The sequence below is a fragment of the Elgaria multicarinata genome, chromosome 8 (assembly GCF_023053635.1).
Source record: "Elgaria multicarinata webbii isolate HBS135686 ecotype San Diego chromosome 8, rElgMul1.1.pri, whole genome shotgun sequence".
NCBI classification, from domain to species: domain Eukaryota; kingdom Metazoa; phylum Chordata; class Lepidosauria; order Squamata; family Anguidae; genus Elgaria; species Elgaria multicarinata.
The window spans coordinates 57,095,962-57,119,363 of record NC_086178.1 but is presented as its reverse complement, the minus strand read 5'-3'; the positions used below and the strand labels follow the sequence as shown (position 1 = coordinate 57,119,363).

General features: G+C 41.4%; 1 protein-coding gene across 8 annotated transcripts in view; it reads left to right on the top strand.

The window, feature by feature from the left end:
• BTRC (beta-transducin repeat containing E3 ubiquitin protein ligase) overlaps nucleotides 1-23,402 on the top strand; it is a 158,885-nt gene that overhangs the window by 118,155 nt on the left and 17,328 nt on the right. For all 8 annotated transcript variants that reach the window (XM_063132535.1, XM_063132530.1, XM_063132537.1 and 5 more), the window contains 7 exons: nucleotides 2,209-2,440; nucleotides 6,451-6,637; nucleotides 15,388-15,484; nucleotides 16,958-17,095; nucleotides 17,615-17,733; nucleotides 21,931-22,180; nucleotides 22,514-22,632. In XM_063132535.1, coding sequence (XP_062988605.1) covers nucleotides 2,209-2,440; nucleotides 6,451-6,637; nucleotides 15,388-15,484; nucleotides 16,958-17,095; nucleotides 17,615-17,733; nucleotides 21,931-22,180; nucleotides 22,514-22,632 — 1,142 coding nt within the window. The remainder of the gene's footprint in view (nucleotides 1-2,208; nucleotides 2,441-6,450; nucleotides 6,638-15,387; nucleotides 15,485-16,957; nucleotides 17,096-17,614; nucleotides 17,734-21,930; nucleotides 22,181-22,513; nucleotides 22,633-23,402) is intronic.

Below are 23,402 nucleotides of genomic sequence, written 5' to 3'. Positions count from 1 at the left end.
TAAAAAGGCAAAAGGCAATGATTTTAAAAACATGTTGGATGAAGACAGCCTGCTGTAAGATTGGCTGTGCAGCAAATGAAATGGGAAATGAAATGAGGTCAGGCTTATAAAATACACCATTTATCAACTATCTAAATCTTAATCCAGCGTTTCATTGGTTTTCCTGTTCTGCAAACAGCTGAACTGCTGTGAAAACAGCCACAGAATCCCTCCAGGCAAATGTTCAATAGAGTCCAACCTTCGTGCTTTAATGCTAGGCTATCACCAGCAACATTTGTGCAGGGAGAAACCCAGCACTTCTACGCCAAAGAACTAGGTTATATCATTTTCATAAAGACCGAAAGGACTCCACAGAGACACACAGAGAATCCAGTTTTGCTATGGTGTTTCTTGGTTTGCCAACCAAACATTTTGCTTGTCAATCAGTTGCTGAAACTGCATTAGCAATCCAATCATAGGTGTGCTTATTTTGTATAGTGTAGAATCTGTATGTGTAGTATGCAGATCCTGATAGAATATGCAGAAATATGTTATAGCTCCTTTCATTCATGCACACCTTTCTATGCCTTCTATTTGATTTGGAATAATGTAAAAAACAATTATGTTTGCATAAGACTGACTCCCAGGGGTAAGGGTATGTCTGGAGCTTCTAGTTCTCGAGGTGCAGAGTTTTACACATAAGGGATACTGAGCTTTATGTTAATCTGTTGTTCTTTCCTTACTCAGCCATGTAAGGTTGCTTGGTACATTGTGGCATCACCAGCCTCTGTGACGTTTATTTAAACGTCTCCTTCGCTGCCTCCACCCTATTCTTTATCTTCTAAAAGAATGAGGGAATAATAAACCTCCCTTTAAGTACTTATTTGTGTGTGAGTGTGACTGTGTATTGTCCAACTTAAGTAATGCATACGCCTGAGCAGACATGGTTGAAATAACCAGATAAGAATGAAGTTTATTCATAAGTAAAAGATTTTAAAAGACACTTTAAGTTTGTTCTAAATTGTACATATAAATCTACCTCCACCTCCAAGGGAATACTAACCACCTCCAAATCCTATAAACCCGCTTTCCTAATCCTATCTTGATGCAAGCTTCTACTAAACTCATTCACTACCTCACTAACTCTGACTAACTCTCTAACTGCCAAACTCCCCTTTACTCTCTCCCTCTCTCTCTTTCAAATTAACCAACCAACCAGATCACACCATTCACACTGCTCACCATTCTAACTCCTCCCTCCCACTTATCATTTCCTGAAAAGAAAAGAATTGGCCACAGCAAATCCAAAACTTAAACCACACACTTATATATACATATAAACTATTTTGTCACATACATCCATTCAAATGCAGTTAGGGTTGGGTCCCAGTAGTAGTACAGGACTGCATGATCCTGTGAGCAGCCTCAATGCAGTGGCTTGCAGGATCAGGCTGTTGGATTTTCTTTCTTTTTATCCCCACACATCACTTTTAAGACTATTACTATTATGTCTATTAACAAATGTGCAATATCTAAACTTCTGATTACCCTAATGTCTTGGAAGTCCCCAGGGCATGGAGGTATATAAGCTTGTCCTGCCTAGATATATTTCATTTTGTTATTTTGCTGAAAGAAAAGTCTAAAAACAACAAATGCTAAACTACCTTTAATTGCTAGCATGGGGATAACATTTGTTGGGAGTTCGCTTTATTGGGGATATGGGATAGCCTCACAGCATCAAGATACACACACACTATAATTTGGTTGATAATTTTAAAATCAAAAACTTTTGAATAGGTCCTGCTCCTTGAAAGTAGAGCAGGGGAGGTTCATAGTTTTTGTTTGTCCCACAAATTCCTTTCAGTAGCTAGCTTCATGGTGAGCATCTAACATTATAAATCTTTAAAGCCATAAAAATATAGTTTTATAAAATGTCATGCTGAACAGCAGCAGTGGGAAGTTTTTTCTTCTTTCATCTCTTACCTATTTTCTGTTCATTTAGCAGAAATCCATTGTGGCCCTAGAAGAGAAGAGTTAGAAAGGCAGACAAGGATTGTGCACTAGAGTAGTTGATTATGGTGAAATGGGAACCTAGCAGCAGTTTAGTCTGTGTAACATATAATTGAGATCTGGATGAATTTGCTTTTCCCATCACCCAGGTAGGCCCATATGTAGCATGTGAACAAATTGAAAAATTCATTTTGCACATTTTCTTCTTTCCTTCCATAGACAAAACTCGCCAATGGCACTTCAAGCATGATTGTACCCAAGCAAAGGAAGCTATCTGCAAGCTATGAAAAGGAAAAGGAGCTCTGTATCAAGTATTTTGAGCAGTGGTCAGAGTCCGACCAAGTGGAGTTTGTGGAACATCTCATCTCCCAGATGTGTCACTATCAGCATGGGCACATCAACTCATACCTCAAGCCTATGTTACAGAGGGACTTCATCACAGCACTGCCAGGTATTCTAGTGAGTTCGTAGGAGACGATCACATTGAAAGTTCTGGCATTACCCTCCAGAATGTTAAGTTACATTGACTAAGGCCATGGCTAGACCAGACCTATATCCCGGGATCGTCCCTGTGCATCCAAATAACACACAGGGGATCCCGGGAGCAGGCAGGGACGATCCTTCCATTTGCCTGGGATAATCCTTAGGTCTAGCTAAGGCCTATGTCTAATTAAGTTACATTGCAAAAGACATTTCATAATTAACAGGTGCTTCTTGACTGCCAAGCTACAAATGGGATTCCATTGAATTAGAGAAAGTTATTGGTAGTTAAGACCTGTTATTACCTCTCTGACTTTGTGAGTACAAGTTGCTAAATTATATGAATAAGTTGCTTTTTGCATTTGAAGAGATCTAAGTTAGAAGTTGCAGTAGCATTGTCATATCCAGTGGTATGAAAAATTATCCTAGGAGTATTCTGTCCCAGTATTAGTCTTCACATTACTGGAAAATATGAATTCTAGAAGTGAAAGAAGGAAAACATTAAGTGCTTACTTATGAAAAAGTGGTATTCTGAGTAAAATAAGAACACCTTAGCAGGGATGGGGAACATGTGGTCCCTCCAGATGTTGTTGGACTGCAATTCCCATCTGCCCTCATCATTGGCTATGCTGGCTAAGGCTGATCTGAGTTGCAGTCCACTGAGTTCTGGAGGGCCACATGTTCCCCATTTCTGCACTATAGGATCCTTCCTTTGATTTTAGTAAGTATGTGGATTTCATAAACTCACTGAGCTCACTATTCTTGAAACAAAAGCCTATGTTACAATGTGCTCATTGGATGTCACAGGAGACTAAGGCCACGTTTATCCTGGGATCATCCAGGGTTCGCCCCTGCCTGAGCACTGGATCCCCTGTGTGTCACCTAGATGAACAGGTTTGACCCCTGGACGATCCAGGGATAAACCTTAGGTCTAGCTATGGCCCAAGTGACATTCCTTCAGTGTAGCCTATCCTTAGAATTATGTAGCTTCTAGCTTTTTAAGCTTTCTTTTCAAGCAGTTTTCATTATCAAGTTGCACACACACACAAACTAGAAAGTCCCCATTATGTTTCTCATACCAGTTTCTGAAAAGTTTTTATCAAAAGCTTCAAAAATTAGGCTTTAAAAAGCCTGTGTTGTTGGCAGGTTGTTGCTTTCTTATCTTGCCATATCTCTTAAACAGTCTTCCTTGCTAGCAAGATCTTCTGTGTTGGCGGCCCTAGAAAGGAACAACCATTTGGCGGTATTTTTGGCTTCTCATACAGCTTATGCTCTCGAATTTTTCCTGGGTGAGCATCTGACATTGAATCATTTGCCTTTCAATTAACATGGAGCAAATTCCAATTACAGAATTTGTGCATTTGGATCATAGGGGGATCATCAAAGCACTTCTCTCCACATCTTGAGAGTGTCCAAGTTGAGAGAATCATTTCTTAAAAGTCACTTTCCCTGCCCCCAAATTTATGCTTTGATGAATTTGTCCAGAGACCATGGAAGAAATAAATAAAAATGACTTTGATGAATGAAAAGCTCATTTTGAGGTCCTTAGCTTGTCTATCGTCAGCAGCAAAGACTAGGCACATGGTGTCCTACATAAACCTTGATAAGAATCATCTGATAGGCGCCTCATTGTGCATCTGTCCACTTAAGTGTAGACATGTGACATCAAACGGTCAGCCTCTACTACTGACAAATGAAACTCAGTCTTTGGAGCAGCTGTAACAGGAGTAAGAAATGAAGCATTTGATCTTGCTCCGGATGTGTGGTAGGTTTTTACTTGGAAGAGAGAGAAGTTGGCTGCAATGCTAATCTGGCATGTTTGCCTATTTTCCCAAGTGAAACTGGGGGAGTATAGACTTGACCAGGCAACTAAACTATTCTTGCAAATAGATTAGACAATAATCTGCCCACTCAAAAGAATCCAGTAGCTCATGTTTGCAAGATGCCATAAGAAGCTATGAATTTCCCACAGTTTCCCCAATTGGAGAGAGCCTTCCCCCTCCCCTAAATCCTGCAAAAGCCTTTTGGTTTCTGTCCATGCATCTCATATAGCCAGCCTCATACACTCAGTTTGTATCTAGGCCTTCTCTGCGCCAATTCCTTGTTCCAGAAATCATACATGAAAAGTATGTCAGTGAATTTACAAGCATTTAGTTCAGTTTAGATAATAGCCTCAAGCATCCAGTATTTCCCAACACATATCAAACAGGCCATCATGTAATGGTAGAGCACATGCTTAGCATATAAAGATCCCCAGCATCTCCAGGTAAGAATGGGAAAGACCCATGTCTGAAACACTGGAGAGCCACTGCCAGTCACTGTAGGCCAGGGGTGGGCAACTTGTGTCCTCCCAGATATTTTGGCCTATAACTCCCGTCAAACCTAGCCAGCATAACCAATAGTGAGGGAGGATAGGAGTTGTAGGCCAGAACATCTGGAGGACCAAAATTGTTGTTCCCTGGTGTAGAAAATACTAAGCTTGAAAGATCAATTGTCTGACTTGGTATAAAGCAGTTTCCTACATTCCTATAACCTCCTTTTCACACTTGTTGTATGTGTTTTAACTGGTCTCTGTTCTGTTGTTACCTCTGTTATTTATTTATTTATTTTATTTATTTATTACATTTTTATACCGCCCAATAGCCGAAGCTCTCTGGGCGGTTCACAAAAATTATGCCCTGCTTCTGTTTGTTCATATGTTCCGAGAGTTACAGGAAGCTACTTTTCACCTCTAGCTGCTACAACATAGATCTCCCTCTCTTGCCCTTGAGACTACTTCCTTCGACAACAGTTGGGTTGGGAGCAGGCTCCAGTATGACTACAGAAATGCCTTCTTGGTGACTATTTGTAGCATAGAAGTTGCATTTGCACATATTACACAGCAGTGCTTTCAGGACTGTCTGTGACCTTTTCATAGAAAGTGTTTTTAAAAATAAATGCTGAAATTTTAACACTTCTATTTTGTAATCCAGGCAAAAGTTTTGTTGCCTCTACTAGCACAGCATTTGCCCATTTACATTTCTGTCCAAATTTAGCTGGTAGAGATGCCCTCCCCATGACTACCTCCATATATCTTCAGTGTTAGAAGAGCAACCAAGTGAGGCTTTATTAATGAAACATTTTAGAGGCCTCTTATTCTTCTGAAGCCTCTGCATATGTTAGGCTTGAGTGGAAGGCAGGAAGTTCATGGAAGAATCCATTCAGTTCAAGCAGTCCAGAGTGAATCCCATATCTGCTTATGGATATTAATCTGCTTATTAATGCAGTGCCCCTTTCATATTTTAGTCAATGTTTCCTTTTTCTTTCCCCCCTTTTAAACATCAGCAGTGTTGAGACACTCACAGGCTGTTCTAATTGCCATCATGGAAAATGTTTCTTCTACCTGACAAAATAAATGACATCAGTAAAATTGTTGTTTACTTCCTCTCCTTTGTGCAGGGAGTCTCACCACACATCTGTGCATGCATACACACGTGTGTGTGCGTGCGCGCGCACACACACAAATAAATCCCAGGTACCATTTCCTTGAGGCTGCATATTAGGAATATATATGTATTCTATTCTTTGCATCAAAAAGCTATATTAGTAAAAACAAAAACAAACCCTGGCTTCTGAGCCATTGGAATACAAGAACAGCTGCAGTAACAAAATGAGAAATGGTCCTAATATAGCAAGATTTTGGGGGATGCATCAGCAAGAGAGAAAAGCCTTCCACAGAACATCCCCCTAGTGCTAAAACCCATAGAAATAGATTGGAATGACTTCCTAGATTCTTTATCATCTTTAATGCTTTGCTGTTTCTTATCCGAAAGAAGATGCTGGTTTCGGAACTTCACAAGAGACTATTTGCTGCCCAATCATCCCAGCTCTGTAATACAGGGGAAGGAACGAGCAACAATGGTGATGAAAACATGCTCTTAATATTTCTGGGCTCCTGATGAGCTCCCCGGTGCTCGCTGACTGCCTTTACTTTTCTTCCAGCTCGAGGTCTAGATCACATTGCAGAGAATATCCTGTCGTACTTGGATGCTGAGTCTTTGTGTGCTGTTGAGCTGGTGTGCAAGGAGTGGTACCGGGTGACGTCTGACGGCATGCTGTGGAAGAAGCTGATTGAGAGGATGGTCCGGACAGATTCATTGTGGAGGGGTTTGGCAGAGCGGAGAGGATGGTGAGAGCATCCTATATGCATCTTTTCCCCTGCTCAGTAAGGGAAGTAGGTGCCAGTGGTTTACAATGACTTATAGTGGTATGGTCACCAGTTTGACCATTCATTTTGCCTGAAAATTGCCTTTTAAATTCCATTATATATTCTTCATTTTCTTTGGGTATATATTGACCCTGTTCAGGCAACATGCTAAACCACGGTGTTTAAGGATTTTGAACATTATGGCTTAGAGTGTCATGTGAATATTCCTATACATGGTGGCTACATAACCACAGTTTAAACACGTTCACTAACCATCTGCTGCAAAAGAGTTAGCAACCATGGCTTAGCGTGTCGTCTGTTCAGACCCATTCTCTCCTAACACCAGAGGGCATTTCAGAAGCCTTCGGGGGTATGTTCCACTCCTTAATCAGGAGGCAGGGCCCAATCATTTAGTTGCTCTTTCTCCCCCACTCCCACCTGCCGATCCACACACCCCACCCACCCCCGCCACCTGCGCTTAGTGGCAGAGGTGCAGGATTGTAGTGAAGCTCCTAATTGCTCAGCATTGAAAAAATCCTGAGATGCTGCTTTTCCTCACTCGACACTGCTTAGTCAGGGTTTCAAGTTTTCACCATTGAAAGCACTTGAGGGAGCAGTAGCAATACCTCCCTCATGGACCACTGGGTGCAAACAAGACACACTTCTGTATCTTTTTCATCCTCTTGTCTGCCTGCCCAATACTGCTATGCCCACAGCACACCATCTAATCTCCTCCCCTTCACACTGGGAAGGCAGGAACCAATGTTGGAGTCCTGCTTGCTCCCAGGATCCCACTTCATGCTAGGATGGCACTGTTTCAGGCATCAAAGGATATGGCAGCAGATGCCATTTTGGGGAAAGACAGTGGGGCTCTTCGCACGGTCAAACAGCCCAATGTGGCTTATTTAAGCCACTGTGAGCTGCAGCATGTGCCAGCAGCCATTTTGAATTTTGAAGCTGTGACTCCGCCTTGTGTTGTCTGAATCCAGCAGGGATGGGTTGTGCCAGGGTTAAACAACCCTCGCAGAAACCATGGCTTGTTTTAGGGTTATGGAAGGCTTTTTTTAACCTTCACAGGTTTGAATGACACGACAACCATCAGTCATGGCTTGAATTTTCAGGATGGTATCCCCAGGCACCACAGTTCATTGTAGCTTAAATAAGTTACAACGAGCTCCAGAATCATACAAACCCAGTCAATGATTCTCAGGCCCAATTCATATGATCATTACAGCTTAAGATACATGTGCCAGTGTATGCCAGGCACCATTTCCTTAATTACCTACTCTGGTGCAGTTTGTCATGTTGTCCGAACCCAGATGGTATGGCTTGTTGGAGGGCAAAACAACCTTCAAATAACCCGTGGGTTGTTGTTGGGTTATTTGATGGTTGTTTCCAACAAGCCATGCTGCCCAGGTTTGGAAGATATAACAAGCTGGGCTGGGCAGGTAATTAGGCAGATGGCGCCCGGCATGCACCATGGCTTGTCAAAGCCACGGTGATTGAGAGAACTGGATCACAGAGTTTGCAACATAGCTGCCCAGCTCTGAATCACAGCACCAAGTTGGAAGAAGAGGAGGTAAAAAAAAAATGCCTCCCTTCAAATTTCATCCCTAGCATTGCCAAGCCTCAGTGGGAGCAAGCCCATCTTGAGTGCTGATTTTACAATGGGCAAGGGCGCTTATTACATCAGAGGTGTGGCAGGCTTTACTCACAGGGAAGATATATCCCAAATGGTAGCTGTTCCTATGGGAGATCCCAGAAGGGAAAGCAAAAGTATATGTGCAGCAGCACTTGTTGTGGCAGAGCCAAGTGCAAACACAGGAGAAAATCGCAGGACAAGACTGGCGTTTTCTCCTTCAGCCATTCTAGTAGGGGATCATTCTCTTCTGAGGATTGCTGTCCTGGGAACAAGCACACTAAGCTATCTATGGGAGGATACAGAATTCCTGAAAGAGTGGTCCATTTAACACAGAAGTACAAGTGGGCATATCATGTCATGTGCTGTTTAAACATCAATTCTGGACTCTGACAAGGTCTTAAGCCCAGGAAGTGAGGCCCTTAACTGTTCCTTATCACTCTCTCCAAGCAGATCACAGCTATCACTTCTCTTATCATAGATGACAGTGTGTTATCTGATGAAGAGATAGATCAAGTAGGTAACTTCCAGGACCGTGTCTTCCCTGCTGAGGTATTGGCCAAGAACTACCACAGCTTGCAGTTTTCTGAGGGCAATATGCGGAGGGTGGGGATAGGGTGGGGCGCAAGTGGACATCCACACCAATACATACCGGGGGAAGACAGTTTTCCACGAGGACTCCGAAAGCCAAAGGCAGTGCTTACACACACACACACACACACACACACACACACACACACAGAGAGAGAGAGAGAGAGAGAGAGAGAGAATATAGAAATTAGTGGAATGATCCACTCAGATCATTGCACAATGTACAATATGCTGTACATCCTATCAGAAAGCATTATGAAACAATTTCAGCGCCCTTAAGTTGAGGACCGTTCTTCCACTGCCATTATCCCAGTGAATGGGGAAGGGGGCCCTAGGATAAAAGAGTGGAAGCTGCTTGAGACTTCACAGCAGTTTTCTGGGCTTCTGCAACTGACTCAGTCTTTGCCTGGGCAGTAGACCTATGATCGGAGGAGCTTGCTACTACTGAACTGATATCTAATCAACTGAAGAACAGATTAAGGAAGATCTCCCTCACCGCTATGCTCCTGGCAGCTTTCTTGTTAGATACATTACAACTTAAATCCAGAGTTTTATTATGTAAGTCGTAATAAAAGAGACCTTCAGCTATAGGGCTGTTTATGAATGAATAAATGAACGAACTAACAAACCCTGGTTCCACTTGAGACCAGTTCAAAGAATATTGCTCCTATTTTAGGACACGATAACCCAATGCACTCCTTTCCAATTAGACCTTCTAGGTCAAATACATCTTTCCTTAGATTGGTGGCTGTCTCCACAATACCTTCCACAGGGAATGAGCGTACCCATTTCAGACAGTCCTGATCACCATGGCTGCCAGTTTGTTCAGACGTGGTCTCGCCTATACACACCTGGCACAAGGGGAGTGGGACACTTCAGAGGCCAAGAGAAACATCAGTTGTCTGAAAATCAAACTCTGTTTGGCTTCCAAGACCAAATTCAAAACCGCCATCAGGAAGGACATGTCTGTAAATGCACATGTGAACAGATGAGGGAGAACGCACTCAACATAACTTCACCTGGAACTCAGCACCATAATTTATTGGGCACAATAGCGCCTGTTTTTCATGAAGGTGAAGCATCTCACAGTTGCAACCAGCATGCTAGCAGATGGCTCAGTGGGCCATCACTACTGGACACAGAATGAATTTGCAATCCCAATATATTCCAGAGGCTAGTTCAGCGATTTTGAAAGGCAAGAAATTCTCAGTGGCCAAGATTCTTTTCAAGACATTCTTGCCCCAAAGTAAAGGCACAAATGCCTACAGAGTCACCATGACCTGTAGATTTCCTATATGCACTCCCTCTTATTTCTCATGGTCCTTAAGTGGATGCAGAATTAGAGAGCAAACGTTACACTGTGATAGCATCACATTGGCCAAGGATGTTCTGGTTTCCAGAACTGGATTCTTCTACTGCAGGGATCAATGCTAAACCCTCATCCAGAAAGTTTCCAACTGACAACCTAAAGGCTGAAAGTCAAGGGTTATAGCAAGCAGGATATTCAGGAGGTGTCCTAAAAATGCTATTTTCAAGGAGAATCTCCAGCAGCCAGGTATATTGTAAAATGATGAAAGCTTATTTTCACTCGACCACAAAATCTGGCAGGAAACCTGATTAGAGAAATTCAGATTATCCTACATTTCCTGCAAACTGGTCTTTCAAAAAACCGTAAGTATTATCACACTTAAGAGGAAAGTTGCAGGTGCTCAACAGTGTGTTGGGATGCCAGGGATCAGAGTCTTGATCTAATAATTCCCATGTTTATTGAATTCTAAAAAGGGCAGCCCTATGTAATTCTCCAGTGGTCCACAGGTTTCCCACTTGGAATTTAAAGTGCATCTTCCTGGCTCTGGTAGGTTTCTCTTTGAATCAATGGTCATGTGTTCTCCTAGGAATTTTGCCCTAAGGACAGTTTTCCTATAGCAGCAACATAAGCTAAGAAGGTTTCTGAATTGGGGACCCTTTCCTCTAACCTTCAACATAGGGCACAATCCTTTTAGGATGGTCGTAAGCATCCGATCTCAGAGGCTAATGACTATTCAATGCAGGGTGGACGGAGCACAGGGGATCCTCTCTTCTGTGCTCCATCTGCCCTGCACTTTTTGTTAGATGCTCAATTTCTGGGGTCTAGTCAGGGAGCTTTGGAGGAGCGGGGAGGCTGCGCGGTGCTTGGGAAGCTGCATAAAGGTGTTTCTGCAGTCTTCTCCCAACCCCACCACACCCCACCCCTGGGTAATGCCCCCTTTTCACCATTTCTGAGCATGGAGAAAGAGAACCATGCTGGCTACAAGGTGGCAGGGGAGACAGTAGGGTGAATAGTTTCTGGGAACCGAGGATGGAGCACTGGCTCCAACATTGGTTACCAAAATCCGAAAACCCCTATGTCCGTCTAGACAGTGCCTAGTGGCCATAGGATTGCTCCCTTAATGTTTTCCACACTGACAAAATAATTCTCCACGTTGATCCCTTGTTTATCCCCCACAATGAATGTGGCATTCCACAGATCACAGGGAATTTTCCTCCCAATCTTTTGTCATAAGCCAGTGTACCAACAGGAAAGAATGTGGCATAAGGTGAATGTTTGGCGGACTCTGCAATTTTAATTGGATAAAACTGCAGCCAATTCATACTTTCTCCAGGCAATTGATACCTTTTCCTCTGCAGATGTGGCATTTGTGTGAAGGATGGTTGCAGAAGACTTTCTCCATAAGGTCTTGGTTGGTGGACACCCACCCTGGGATAGTACTGCTCTTACACATACCAAAGGCTTCTGGAATGCCCTCTGGAGTCAGGGGAGAAAAGGAAATTACCATGTATTCCTGTTCTCCATGACTTGCAAAATGTACCCCATCCATTACTATTTGTGACTGGAATCTGTACATGTTAAGCTTTTGCCTTCACAGTATGTGTGGGGTGGTAGGTAAGGATCCCTAGGGATATTTTCTACTGTCCTGTTCTTTCTCAGTTTTCTCTCTTTCATGCTGTATTATGTTGAGTTTTGGTTATCAGTCATAAGATTGAGGGATTCTGGAATGGTGGGAGGAAGGCCCCTCCCCTTGAATGAGCAACTAAATGATTGGATCCTACCTCCTAATCAAGGTGAGGTGCCTAATCCGAAGATGCAGTCCATTCAATTATCATAGTCATCTTAGAAAACCTTACATGTCAGTGGGAGCTCGTACTGTATTTCTTCAATTCTAAGACGCGCTTTTCCCCCCATATAAACATCCCTAAAAACGGGGTGCGTCTTAGCATCGCGAGTGCGTTTATTATTTCTTAGAATCAAAGCTTTTTTTCTGTTGGTGGTACTGAAATTAGTGTGCGTCTTACAATCGATGGCGTCTTAGAATCGAAGAAATACGGTAGTTCATCTCTACCTCCCACTTCCTACCAAAAATCACATTTTCATGGCCCCGTTTTGAATGCTTGACCTATCCCGTCTTTTAGCAGAGTCCAGATTTCACATCTCAGGGTGTGTGGATATTTCTGTTTGAGCTCTTTCCAGTCTGCATACTCCGTCTGGTTAAAAGTATGAAGACTATGGGAAAAGAACTTAATGTGCATGCTCAAAAAACTCTGGGACCTGTCTTTCTGTGCCATCTCTGACTATTAATCAAATTGGCTGAACCCAAAATAACTTCTGGTTCGGTCAGCACTGGTACAGCCAACATAAGTCAGTGTGACATACACTGATCTTCCCTCCCGTTACTAAGAACAGTCTTAGGGATAGTAAAAATTCAGTCATTCTATGAAGAGTAGGTTACAATCTAGAAGTCAAACGTAGGTGTGTTTTACATATAATAGGTCACTTTGTGATGTATTGGTTTTAAATGTTTTAATTAGTTGTATGATGTTTGCATTTGTGATTATTATTATTATTATTATTATTATTATTATTATTATTATTATTATTATTATTATTTGTTTTTCTCAGCAGATTCTTGCAATTGGAAATCTGTTTAATCTTCAGATTTGCCCAGAACACAGACCACTGATGACAATTACACAGAAATTCAGATAGAAATTCAGAGAGAAATGCAGATAGTCTTTCTATTATGCAGGATTTATCTAAGCCTAAAGCTGCTCTGTTAACATTTCATTAGTTCCTTCCCTTTCTAGGGCAATCCCCATAATACATAATTTTCTGTTCAAGCAGCCTCCTTAGTAAGTTTGTGAGACTATTTGGTATGAATATTTCATAAACAAGACAAAAGTGACAGCTAAGGCATTTTAGCTGCTATTACATTTATTTATTTATTTATTTATTTATTTTGAAAAATAATAAGGCTACAAACTTGCAAGTGCAAATTTTATTAAGACCTTTGACACTAGGAGTCCATTATAGTTTAGTAGATTATGAGGGCAAATAATGTGTTTAGAATGTTTTTAGGTCTTCTAATATACTTAAAATGCAACTCTGTATCTAGTATTGATTACTAGGCGTACTCCAAATTGCTTTTTCCATGGTAGTGCTAACAGCAAACAAGGCATCGTCACCAGTTTCTGCAACTTCGGAACCTAGAGTAAGCAATATATGGTCCTGTTTAAGAAATCAGTTGCGCTCTTGGTAGCTCATAGTTAATGTATCAGACAGCACATTGGCCAAACGCATGGGCAGGAAGGGGGTGCTTTGTTTCTAACACCTTCAGGAAGCTAACAGAAATTTGTTTTCTGGAATCCTTTTGCCTTGGCATAGGTGAATGATACTCTTTCGCAGGCCTTAGAAAACGGGTTATGAGTTGCTTATGATATGTTCTTGAATTAACAGTTCAGCATCTGGGCTCTTTTTTTGATTCTCAGTAGGGACAAAAACTCTGCTTGTTTATAGGAAGTTGCAGAGCTACACACGCAATTGAGAGTAGATTTGCAAAACCCGATGTGCTAATATGGAAGGCATCAAAGCTGGGGCATTTTAAAACTTGGGGGACTGTCAGAGCTTAATTTTTCCACAAATGTATGTTTGAAATTCTTTAAATTACGTGGCTCCCCCTCGTTTTTGTCTCACAATTTTTATTTGTAATTTTATTGATTGGTCATCTCATTCATTACAGTTACAAGAGAATAATCAAAGAATACTGTTGTCTGTACTGCCCCCTCCCATTCCCCAGCACCAGCACAACAGTTTGTTAGTAACAGGCTGTCAAAACTCATAAGGTATTGTATTTCAATATGATACCATATAGATATGCTGCTGATTAATCTAGTAATTTAGGCAAGTACTTTGTTTACCAAGATCTTTTCTAGAATTCCAGAAATCTCAACATTTGTTTTTCAGACGTTTTTGCACAGTAATAGAGCTTCAGATACTACTGTATAATGCAATCACAAAAAACTATTTTCTTAATGGATTTTTTTTTTTAAAAAAATATTCTCTGTTCTTTCATATGGAGTAACCAGACAAGGTTCAGATCACTGGGTGTGGTTCTTGAACCAAGGTTCACCTTGCATGTGCCAGGGCACCTCATGCTCAGATGCTTCTCAGCATAGCTGCAAGGTAACTGGCAAGAGAGAGAAACATAGAAAACAGCCTGTCAAAAGCATTGTTGTAATGCGACAGTGAAAGGGAGAGCCGAGAGCTGGCCTAGGCTAAACGCCATGTCTCAATTGCCAGGATTATACTCTGAGGCTTTTGTGCCCATCTCTGCTTCACGAGGAATGTTGCCAGGCAGACGAGTGGTTAGTATGCCCTTGGTGGGGTTTACTAGCTTCTGCACAGTGTTTGGTGGCTCCTTAACTTTAGGATGAAGGATTTGAAAAAAAATGTACACAGTAGGAAGTGATTGCCATTCACTGCCCCCCCCACTCCACTCCCAACTAGACTAAATTGAGGAAGAAGCCAATACAGTTTGCCAGAAGCACCAGTAAAAAGCACTTGCTGATACTACATATGGCTTAAGCCTTTTTAGTCTTTCAGATTATTTATTTATTTTGAATCTGTTTGTGTGTTTTAAGATGTTTGCTCTCCTGCTGGCTTTTATTTTAGTTTTTATTCTAGTTTTAGCCTATTTAAATTTTTTAAAGTTTTTAGATTAGGTTTTATTATGTCACTGTATTCTGTGGGTTTAAGTCTTGTTTTGTGAATTATCCAGAGAACTTTGTGTATTGGTGAAATAGAAATGTAATAAAATCAATAAATAAACAATCATGTTGTGTTGAACTTGCTGGTCACTGAGATGCTGTCCTGTTGTCACTCTTCTTTTTTTTGAGGACCATCACCTGTCTGTCCCCACTTGCAGCTGTGAAAGTTAAAACTTGAAAAGAGCTAAAGTTTAATTTAGGTACCTACTAGTCTGTGAATCTGCTACATCTCTAAAGACAATAATATTAGGGAGTGGGGTACAGCATCTCTTATCTAGACTGCCTTTTCCATCTACTTAACAATAAGAGCACTACAAGTCAATCTAAAAAATCCTTGTACAAAATAGCCAAGCCAGACCTGTGTATGAGCAAGGCTACTCTTCATTTATTCTTTCTTTCTTTCTTTCTTTCTTTCTTTTAGGGGACAATATCTTTTTAAAAACAAGCCTCCAGATGGGATAGCCCCACCCAATTCCTTCTACAGAGCACTTTATCCCAAAATCATACAAGATATAGAGGTAAGAGCTAGAAAGGGTCATGCAGGAGATGGCAATTTCATGGCCAATCCGTCAGTTGCTTAGGATTGCTATGAATTTCCTACACAGATACCAACCAGTTCAGTTGTGGCTTCCTACTGCATGTACACAGAATGACAGAAAAATGTGGATCTTTGAATAGAGCTTCGGCTATTGGGCAGTATAAAAATGTAATAAATAAATAAATAAATAAATAAATAAAAATAAATAAATAAATAAATAAATAAATAAATAAATTTTTCCTGGAGCTGAATCTCTGATACCAACAGTCCTTTATTAATCTGCCTTTAAGTCACTTAGGTGCCATAAATGCCAGATCCATTTATAGTTGGTCTCCACTTCATTGTAGGGGAAAGGGTGTTCAGACACTTTAGTGGTAGCGACTGAGGTTGACTGTCTTGTTGGTTCATAGAAATTTGAGTGAAAAATGAAAATGGATGATCTGGTACAACCTTATAATCATGATTTAAATTCCGTTTTGCTATAAATCCTAACCATTCTACTTCCAGGCTTACAGTGCATTAAATATGTAGATTTTATACTGTCAATTTTACTCTACCCTGTGCCTGTTTGGTGCATTCTCTTCCCCTTCTTATTGTTTTATTATGATTCTATTAGAATGTAAGCCTATGCGGCAGGGTTTTGCTATTTTATTGTTTTACTCTGTACAGCACAATGTACACTGATGGTGCTATATAAATTATAATAATAATAATAATAATAATAATAGATGTTTCCATAGAAGTAGTATCTCATAGTGCCTCATTTGTGATCAGGAGTTGTCAAACTTTCTCACAGTGGGTCTTCCCAAGTCAAGCAATTGTTTAAACTTCTTCTAGTATACTTATGACCAAAGCAAGATAGGCTGCTCATTTGGCAATGTCCACTGTTACCTTAATTCTGGAGAAGGTCTTCCAAAAAAAAAGCGGAGCACCAGGACCAAGTGGACTGATAGCACGTGTGGAGCAAAAGGTCTTTTCTGTTTGACTATCTGGATTGACAATCAGCACAAGAGGAAATAAAGCCTATTGTAGAGTGGGTGAAGGTCAATTGGCATTCTGCCTTCCTGGCCCAGTCAAGGCAGAGGGCAGTGCTCAGAAGTCAAGTGTCCTTTGACAATTGCTCATATATCATTAGATAAGCTTGCCTCCCATTGTTGAGACACCATATTTTAGACAGCTGGTGCTTTTGCCATCTTGGTAACAAGTAGAATCTTCTTAGAAGGGTTCGGAACATCATGGAAGCTAGGGACTGGGAAAGGGGGAGGTGCAGGCCTCCCCCTTTCCCAGTCCTCCAAGCACGCCCTCCTCCAAGCACGCCCTGAGACTGTCTAATGATATATGGTTTCAGCATTAGAGCTGCTTCTGTTGTCCCAGGAGTCACAGGCTTTATTGTTGAAAAATTTCCATGATGTTTGTTCCACACTTTAAAATTGTTTTTCTCTCTCGCCCCCAGACGATAGAATCAAACTGGCGGTGTGGAAGGCACAGCTTACAGCGAATCCACTGCCGGAGTGAAACAAGCAAAGGGGTTTATTGTTTACAGTATGATGATCAGAAGATAGTGAGTGGCCTCCGAGACAATACCATCAAGGTGAGAGCTCCCCAGTGGGCAATAGTGGAACACAACATCCAGTCCCAAAAAGAATGCAGGTGTGCCTTCATTTAGGAGGCACAATGCAGGAGAGAAACTGGAAGGGATGAGGTTAATCATTTTCTTCATCCCACCCCCTCCCTTTCAAGCTTGACTTTGAAATACATTGGTTTTCCTCCCTCTCTTCCAAACAAGGAGGATAAATCTATATTATCTGCTTCATTTTCTTGCACTCTGTTCATTGCTAGCCGTGTTATTGGTCCTTCAGTAATTAAAGTCTTCCTGTTCCCTAATGAGAAGGGTAAACACGATGTTCATATTAAAAACAGAGATATTAAGGATAGTTTATATTGCTCCAAAGTGCCTGTGGAATACAAAGTGCGTTGTGTGCCACTTAGAGAAGTTTTGCTCTCCTTTGTAAATAAAATGCTGTGTTGTAGAAAACAAAAGAGCCAATCTAGCAATACAGCCCATTTACCTTGTGATGCAATCCCAGTGTGTACCCCTTTGCCTTCCTAGATCTGGGACAAGAATACACTAGAATGCAAGAGGATTCTGACTGGACACACGGGGTCGGTCCTTTGCCTCCAGTATGATGAGCGGGTGATCATCACTGGATCATCGGATTCCACTGTCAGGTAGCTATTTTATTTATTTATTCCTTGAAAATATGTATATCCTATTTTTCTAACACATATAGGCCTCCAAGGCAGGCTATACCATAATTAAAACAATCAGTTACAGTGAAAAACATTAAAAGCAGAGAATAGAACCAACAGCCAACAAGCAAAAGGAAAATAAGAGGGGAAAAGAACCAACCCCAAACAAAAACATCTCACCAAGTATGTCACCAAAAGCTTTGGTGTAACTAGGAAAGCGTTTAATTCATGCCATAAAAGTTATCAGTGTAGGAACATGAGGAATAACACTTGGAGGGGAGGCACATTTTGGAACCTGGGAACCATCACAGAGATTTGGCCAGCTACCTCACCTCTGAAAAGGAAGGCCCCCAAAGCATGGCTTTATAGAAGTTGTTGTGGGAGTAAGCAGTCCTTAGGATACCCTAGTCCGAAGCCATTTAAACCTTTAAATATAAAAAAATCAGCTTTTTGAATTGTTCCTGGAAATAAACTGGTAGCCAGTGCAGTTCTTTACTTCGTGGTGCAACATGATCTCATTTTTAAGTACCACTTAATAACTCAGCAGGTCTTTTTTAAATTACGTTGAAGTTTCCAAGCACTTTTCATAGGCATCCTCATGTATAATGCATTGCAGTAACCTTACCTGGGCATTGTCAAAGAACAGAAGTGGTATGTGGTTCTGAGATGTTTCACATGATCGTGGAAATGCTTTTCTCTGTGCAACCTCTCTGTGTGCCGCCCATCTCATCTTCACTTGCCCCTAATATATACCAGCAAATAGTATTATCCCCCTATTGGAGACGTGTGTGGTGGTCGGGAGGCTGAGAGAAAAGTCTTTTGCAAAAAGCCCTCTAATGAATCCAAAGCTGAGTTGAGATTTGAACTGGAGGACTACATGGCTCACAGTCAGGGCTGCTTTGCAATTTCAACACTCAAGAAGAGGATGAATTTGCTCCTCAAGCCCTAGTAAAACTCCATCTTCAAATCAGAGGAGATCAAAGGCATGCAAAAGGATCAGAAAACAGTTTTCTCCAAGGTTTTGTAAAACAAAAACAAAAAAGCTTTCAGAGTCAGCATCTTAAATCCTAGATTTCAGGGTTAGCAACACACCTACGTGTGTATGAGTGTGTGTGTAAATTAAAATAAATAAACTGTCCTTGGGAAAAGATAACTGTCAGCATAACTGATCGTATGTATTCTGCTTACATAAAATATCCAGTTATAACCTGTTTAGTTTAGCAGGTCTATAAAATGTTTTAAATTCCTCAGTGTCAACCAGGAATATATATATATATATATATATATATATATATATATATATATACTGAGACACTGGAAGTAGCCCAAGAAAGAAGGAAAGCAAAAGGCAACAGTGATAGGGGGAGATATGCCCAATTAAATGCAAAATTCCAGAGGTTAGCCAGAAGAGATAAGGAATTATTTTTAAACAAGCAATGTGCGGAAGTGGAAGAAGACAATAGAATAGGAAGGACAAGAGACCTCTTCCAGAAAATTAGAAACATTGGAGGTAAATTCCAGGCAAAAATGGGTATGATCAAAAACAAAGATGGCAAGGACCTAACAGAAACAGAAGAGATCAAGAAAAGGTGGCAAGAATATACGGAAGATCTGTATAGGAAGGATAATATCGGGGATAGCTCAGATGGTGTAGTCAGTGAGTTAGAGCCAAACATCCTGAAGAGTGAGGTCGAATGGGCCTTAAGAAGCATTGCTAATAACAAGGCAGCAGGAGACGACGGTATCCCAGCTGAACTGTTTAAAATATTGCAAGATGATGCTGTCAAGGTGATGCATGCCATATGCCAGCAAATTTTGAAAACACAAGAATGGCCACCAGAATGGAAAAAATCAACTTATATCCCCATACCAAAAAAGGGAAACACTAAAGAATGTTCAAACTATCGTACAGTGGCACTTATTTCACATGCCAGCAAGGTAATGCTCAAGATCCTGCAAGGTAGACTCCAGCAATTCATGGAGCGAGAATTGCCAGATGTACAAGCTGGGTTTAGAAAAGGCAGAGGAACTAGAGACCAAATTGCCAATATCCGCTGGATAATGGAGAAAGCCAGGGAGTTCCAGAAAAACATCTATTTCTGTTTTATTGACTATTCTAAAGCCTTTGACTGTGTGGATCATAACAAACTGTGGCAAGTTCTTGGTGGTATGGGGATACCAAGTCATCTTGTCTGCCTCCTGAGGAATCTGTATAACGAACAAGTAGCAACGGTAAGAACAGACCACGGAACAACGGACTGGTTTAAGATTGGGAAAGGAGTACGGCAGGGTTGTATACTCTCACCTTACCTATTCAACTTGTATGCAGAACACATCATGCGACGTGCTGGGCTTGACGAATCCAAGGCTGGAGTTAAAATCGCAGGAAGAAACATTAACAATCTCAGATATGCAGATGACACCACTTTGATGGCTGAAAGCGAGGTGGAGCTGAGGAGCCTTATGATGAAGGTGAAAGAAGAAAGTGCAAAAGCTGGGTTGCAGTTAAACCTCAAAAAAACCAAGATTATGGCAACCGGCTTGATTGATAACTGGCAAATAGAGGGAGAAAACGTGGAGGCAATGACAGACTTTGTATTTCTGGGTGCAAAGATTACTGCAGACGCTGACTGCAGCCAGGAAATCAGAAGACGTTTACTTCTTGGGAGGAGAGCAATGACAAATCTTGATAAAATAGTTAAGAGCAGAGACACCACACTGACAACAAAGGTCCGCATAGTTAAAGCAATGGTATTCCCCGTAGTAACCTATGGCTGCGAGAGCTGGACCATAAGGAAAGCTGAGCGAAGGAAGATAGATGCTTTTGAACTGTGGTGTTGGAGGAAAATTCTGAGAGTGCCTTGGACTGCAAGAAGATCAAACCAGTCCATACTCCAGGAAATAAAGCCAGACTGCTCACTTGAGGGAATGGTATTAAAGGCAAAATGGCCACATAATGAGAAGACAGGATACCCTGGAGAAGAGGCTGATGCTAGGGAAAGTGGAAGGCAAAAGGAAGAGGGGCCGACCAAGGGCAAGATGGATGGATGATATTCTGGAGGTGACAGACTTGACCTTGGGGGAGCTAGGGGTGGCGACAGCCGACAGAAAGCTCTGGCGTGGGCTGGTCCATGAAGTCACGAAGAGTCGGAAGCGACTGAACGAATAAACAACAAAAAACACATACACACACACACACACACACACACACACTAGCAGGACTAAAGAAATATTTCAAATCTTAGATGCTATTACAACATTTTGAATCATTGTGGCCTAGATTAAAAAAGACAAGGGGTTAAAAGGGCAGAATATTTGGCTCAGTGGTGTTCTGCATTTCCCGCAAAACCAAACACAATTCTGTGTTAAAATGAAATTATCTTTTTTGGGGGGGGGGGGCTTTGCTGGATTAGGAGAGTGTTAATATGGATTATTTGAAAGCACAAAGCCTAGAAATGTGCTGAGGAACTGCCTGAGTTGGGAAACGGGGATGGAACTCAGAGCACCGACGCCCCTGCCCTTTTGTACAATTTGCCCATATTCTTCTCTGCAGCCATGATTTTTAAAATTCAGGTAGAAGCTTTTCAGGAAAACCAATTTGGTAGCCAGGTTCAGATTCTGCATTACACCCACAAGCAGAGAAACTCAGCTCCTGAAACTGTCCTCATTCCTCAGATTCCAGTTCTCAGGTCACCATCTAACTATTATGGGGTGGAAGGGGCAGCGGGTGGGGCTCTTGCTTCTTCGGTCATTACCATGTTAACTGTGTTGCAACATTTTATTTGCTGGACTGTGTAACTAACCTGAGTAAATCTACAGGAAGATAGTTTGATTCAAATTGCAGTACAGATGTAGATTCACTATGTGACATTTCACACATTACGTAGTATTTTATTCCTAGTTCTCCATCTTTAACAGAGTCTTTCGCAGAGTTGCTGGGAGAAAGAATCCGATTTATTTTTCATATCAAAAGTACTATTTAAATCATTGCTACCAAATTAAGCTTATAGGACAGGGTTTTTAGCACAACTTTTAAAGAGATTTTTAGCAGTTTATATTCTGGCAAAATGTCCCCCCCCTTTTAGTGCACCCAACTATCGGACCCTTTGTTTACCATAGAAAACTCATAATCTCTCTCTCTTTCTTGCCCCCTTTCTGTTTTATTGCAAATTCCAGAGTGTGGGATGTAAATACGGGTGAGATGCTAAATACACTGATCCATCATTGTGAAGCGGTACTGCACCTGCGCTTTAATAACGGCATGATGGTGACATGCTCCAAAGACCGTTCCATTGCTGTGTGGGACATGGCCTCCCCAACAGACATCACCCTACGAAGGGTTCTGGTTGGACACAGGGCAGCTGTCAATGTGGTAGACTTCGATGACAAGTACATTGTGTCGGCGTCAGGTGATAGAACTATAAAGGTGCAAATCTTGAAGTCATGTTGACTTTGTTCTATTTATTTATTCATTGCATTTATTATATCTGTCTTTCTCTAAGGAGCTCAAGGTGGTATACATGGTTTCTTCTCCCCTCCCCCCACTTTATTCACAAAACCACCCTATGAGGTAAATTTAGCTGGGAGTGACTAGCCCAAGGGCATCCTGTGAGTTTCATGGCTGGGTGCAGATTTGATCCAAGGTCTCCTCAGTCCTAGTCCAACACTCATTAACAATATATGTCTCTCTCATAGAAATACTTGTCCATGGGCATTACTTCCAGAATAATCCATTTCCTTCTGTGTGTCTCTCTTACAGGTATGGAACACAAGTACCTGTGAGTTTGTGCGTACCTTAAATGGCCACAAGCGAGGCATTGCGTGTCTACAGTACAGAGATAGACTAGTAGTCAGTGGTTCATCAGATAATACAATCAGGTAAGAAGTACAACACTTGCCTGGACCAAATGCTGCTTCTCTTTGGGATCAACTATATATTACATGTAAATGGGTGTAAAGGTATCCAGATAGCCATTTCCCCCCACAAAAAGGCACCTTGAAGAAAAGCCAGGATACGCTTAAATCGCTGTCTGTTCACCATGACTAACTCCCCTGCTCCAGCAGCTTTAAAAAGAGGGGGAGAGCATTATACGTTATATGTGTCTGCATAGCATGCATTTTGGTACATGTGCTCTCTCCCTCCCTACACCCCTGAATGTACTGAACTGAGACTGTACTGCTTCATAAAAATGAGAAGGTGTATTTTGCACTTAGAAACCTCATGAAACCCCAAAATCTGATCTCAAAAGAAATTCTATATTTGTTTAAATTGTATGATATAGCTAAATTAAACATTTGAGTTCTTGCAAAAATGTTTTTGAAAGAGCAAGTGTAGGGAACCAAGGAAAGAGAACAGTGCATGAAGTGGGGAAGGTGTTAGGTTCAAGGGCAAGGAACCATGAAGCAACGAACAGGGAGATAATTAAAATACACCTGACGATTAGAGGTCTTGTCCCAAGGTCATCCAGCCTTAGATTTTGGCAGACACTGTCCACCAACATTCAGGCTTTTCTCCCCATCTTCCAGAGTCAGACATTTCTCTTATTGCTCAGCTTCACGTGGTTTTCAAGAGTCCAGATTCTGCACCACTGTTCCTTGTATACTTAAAAGTGACTACAGCCCTAACATCAGGCTGGGGAACCATTCTT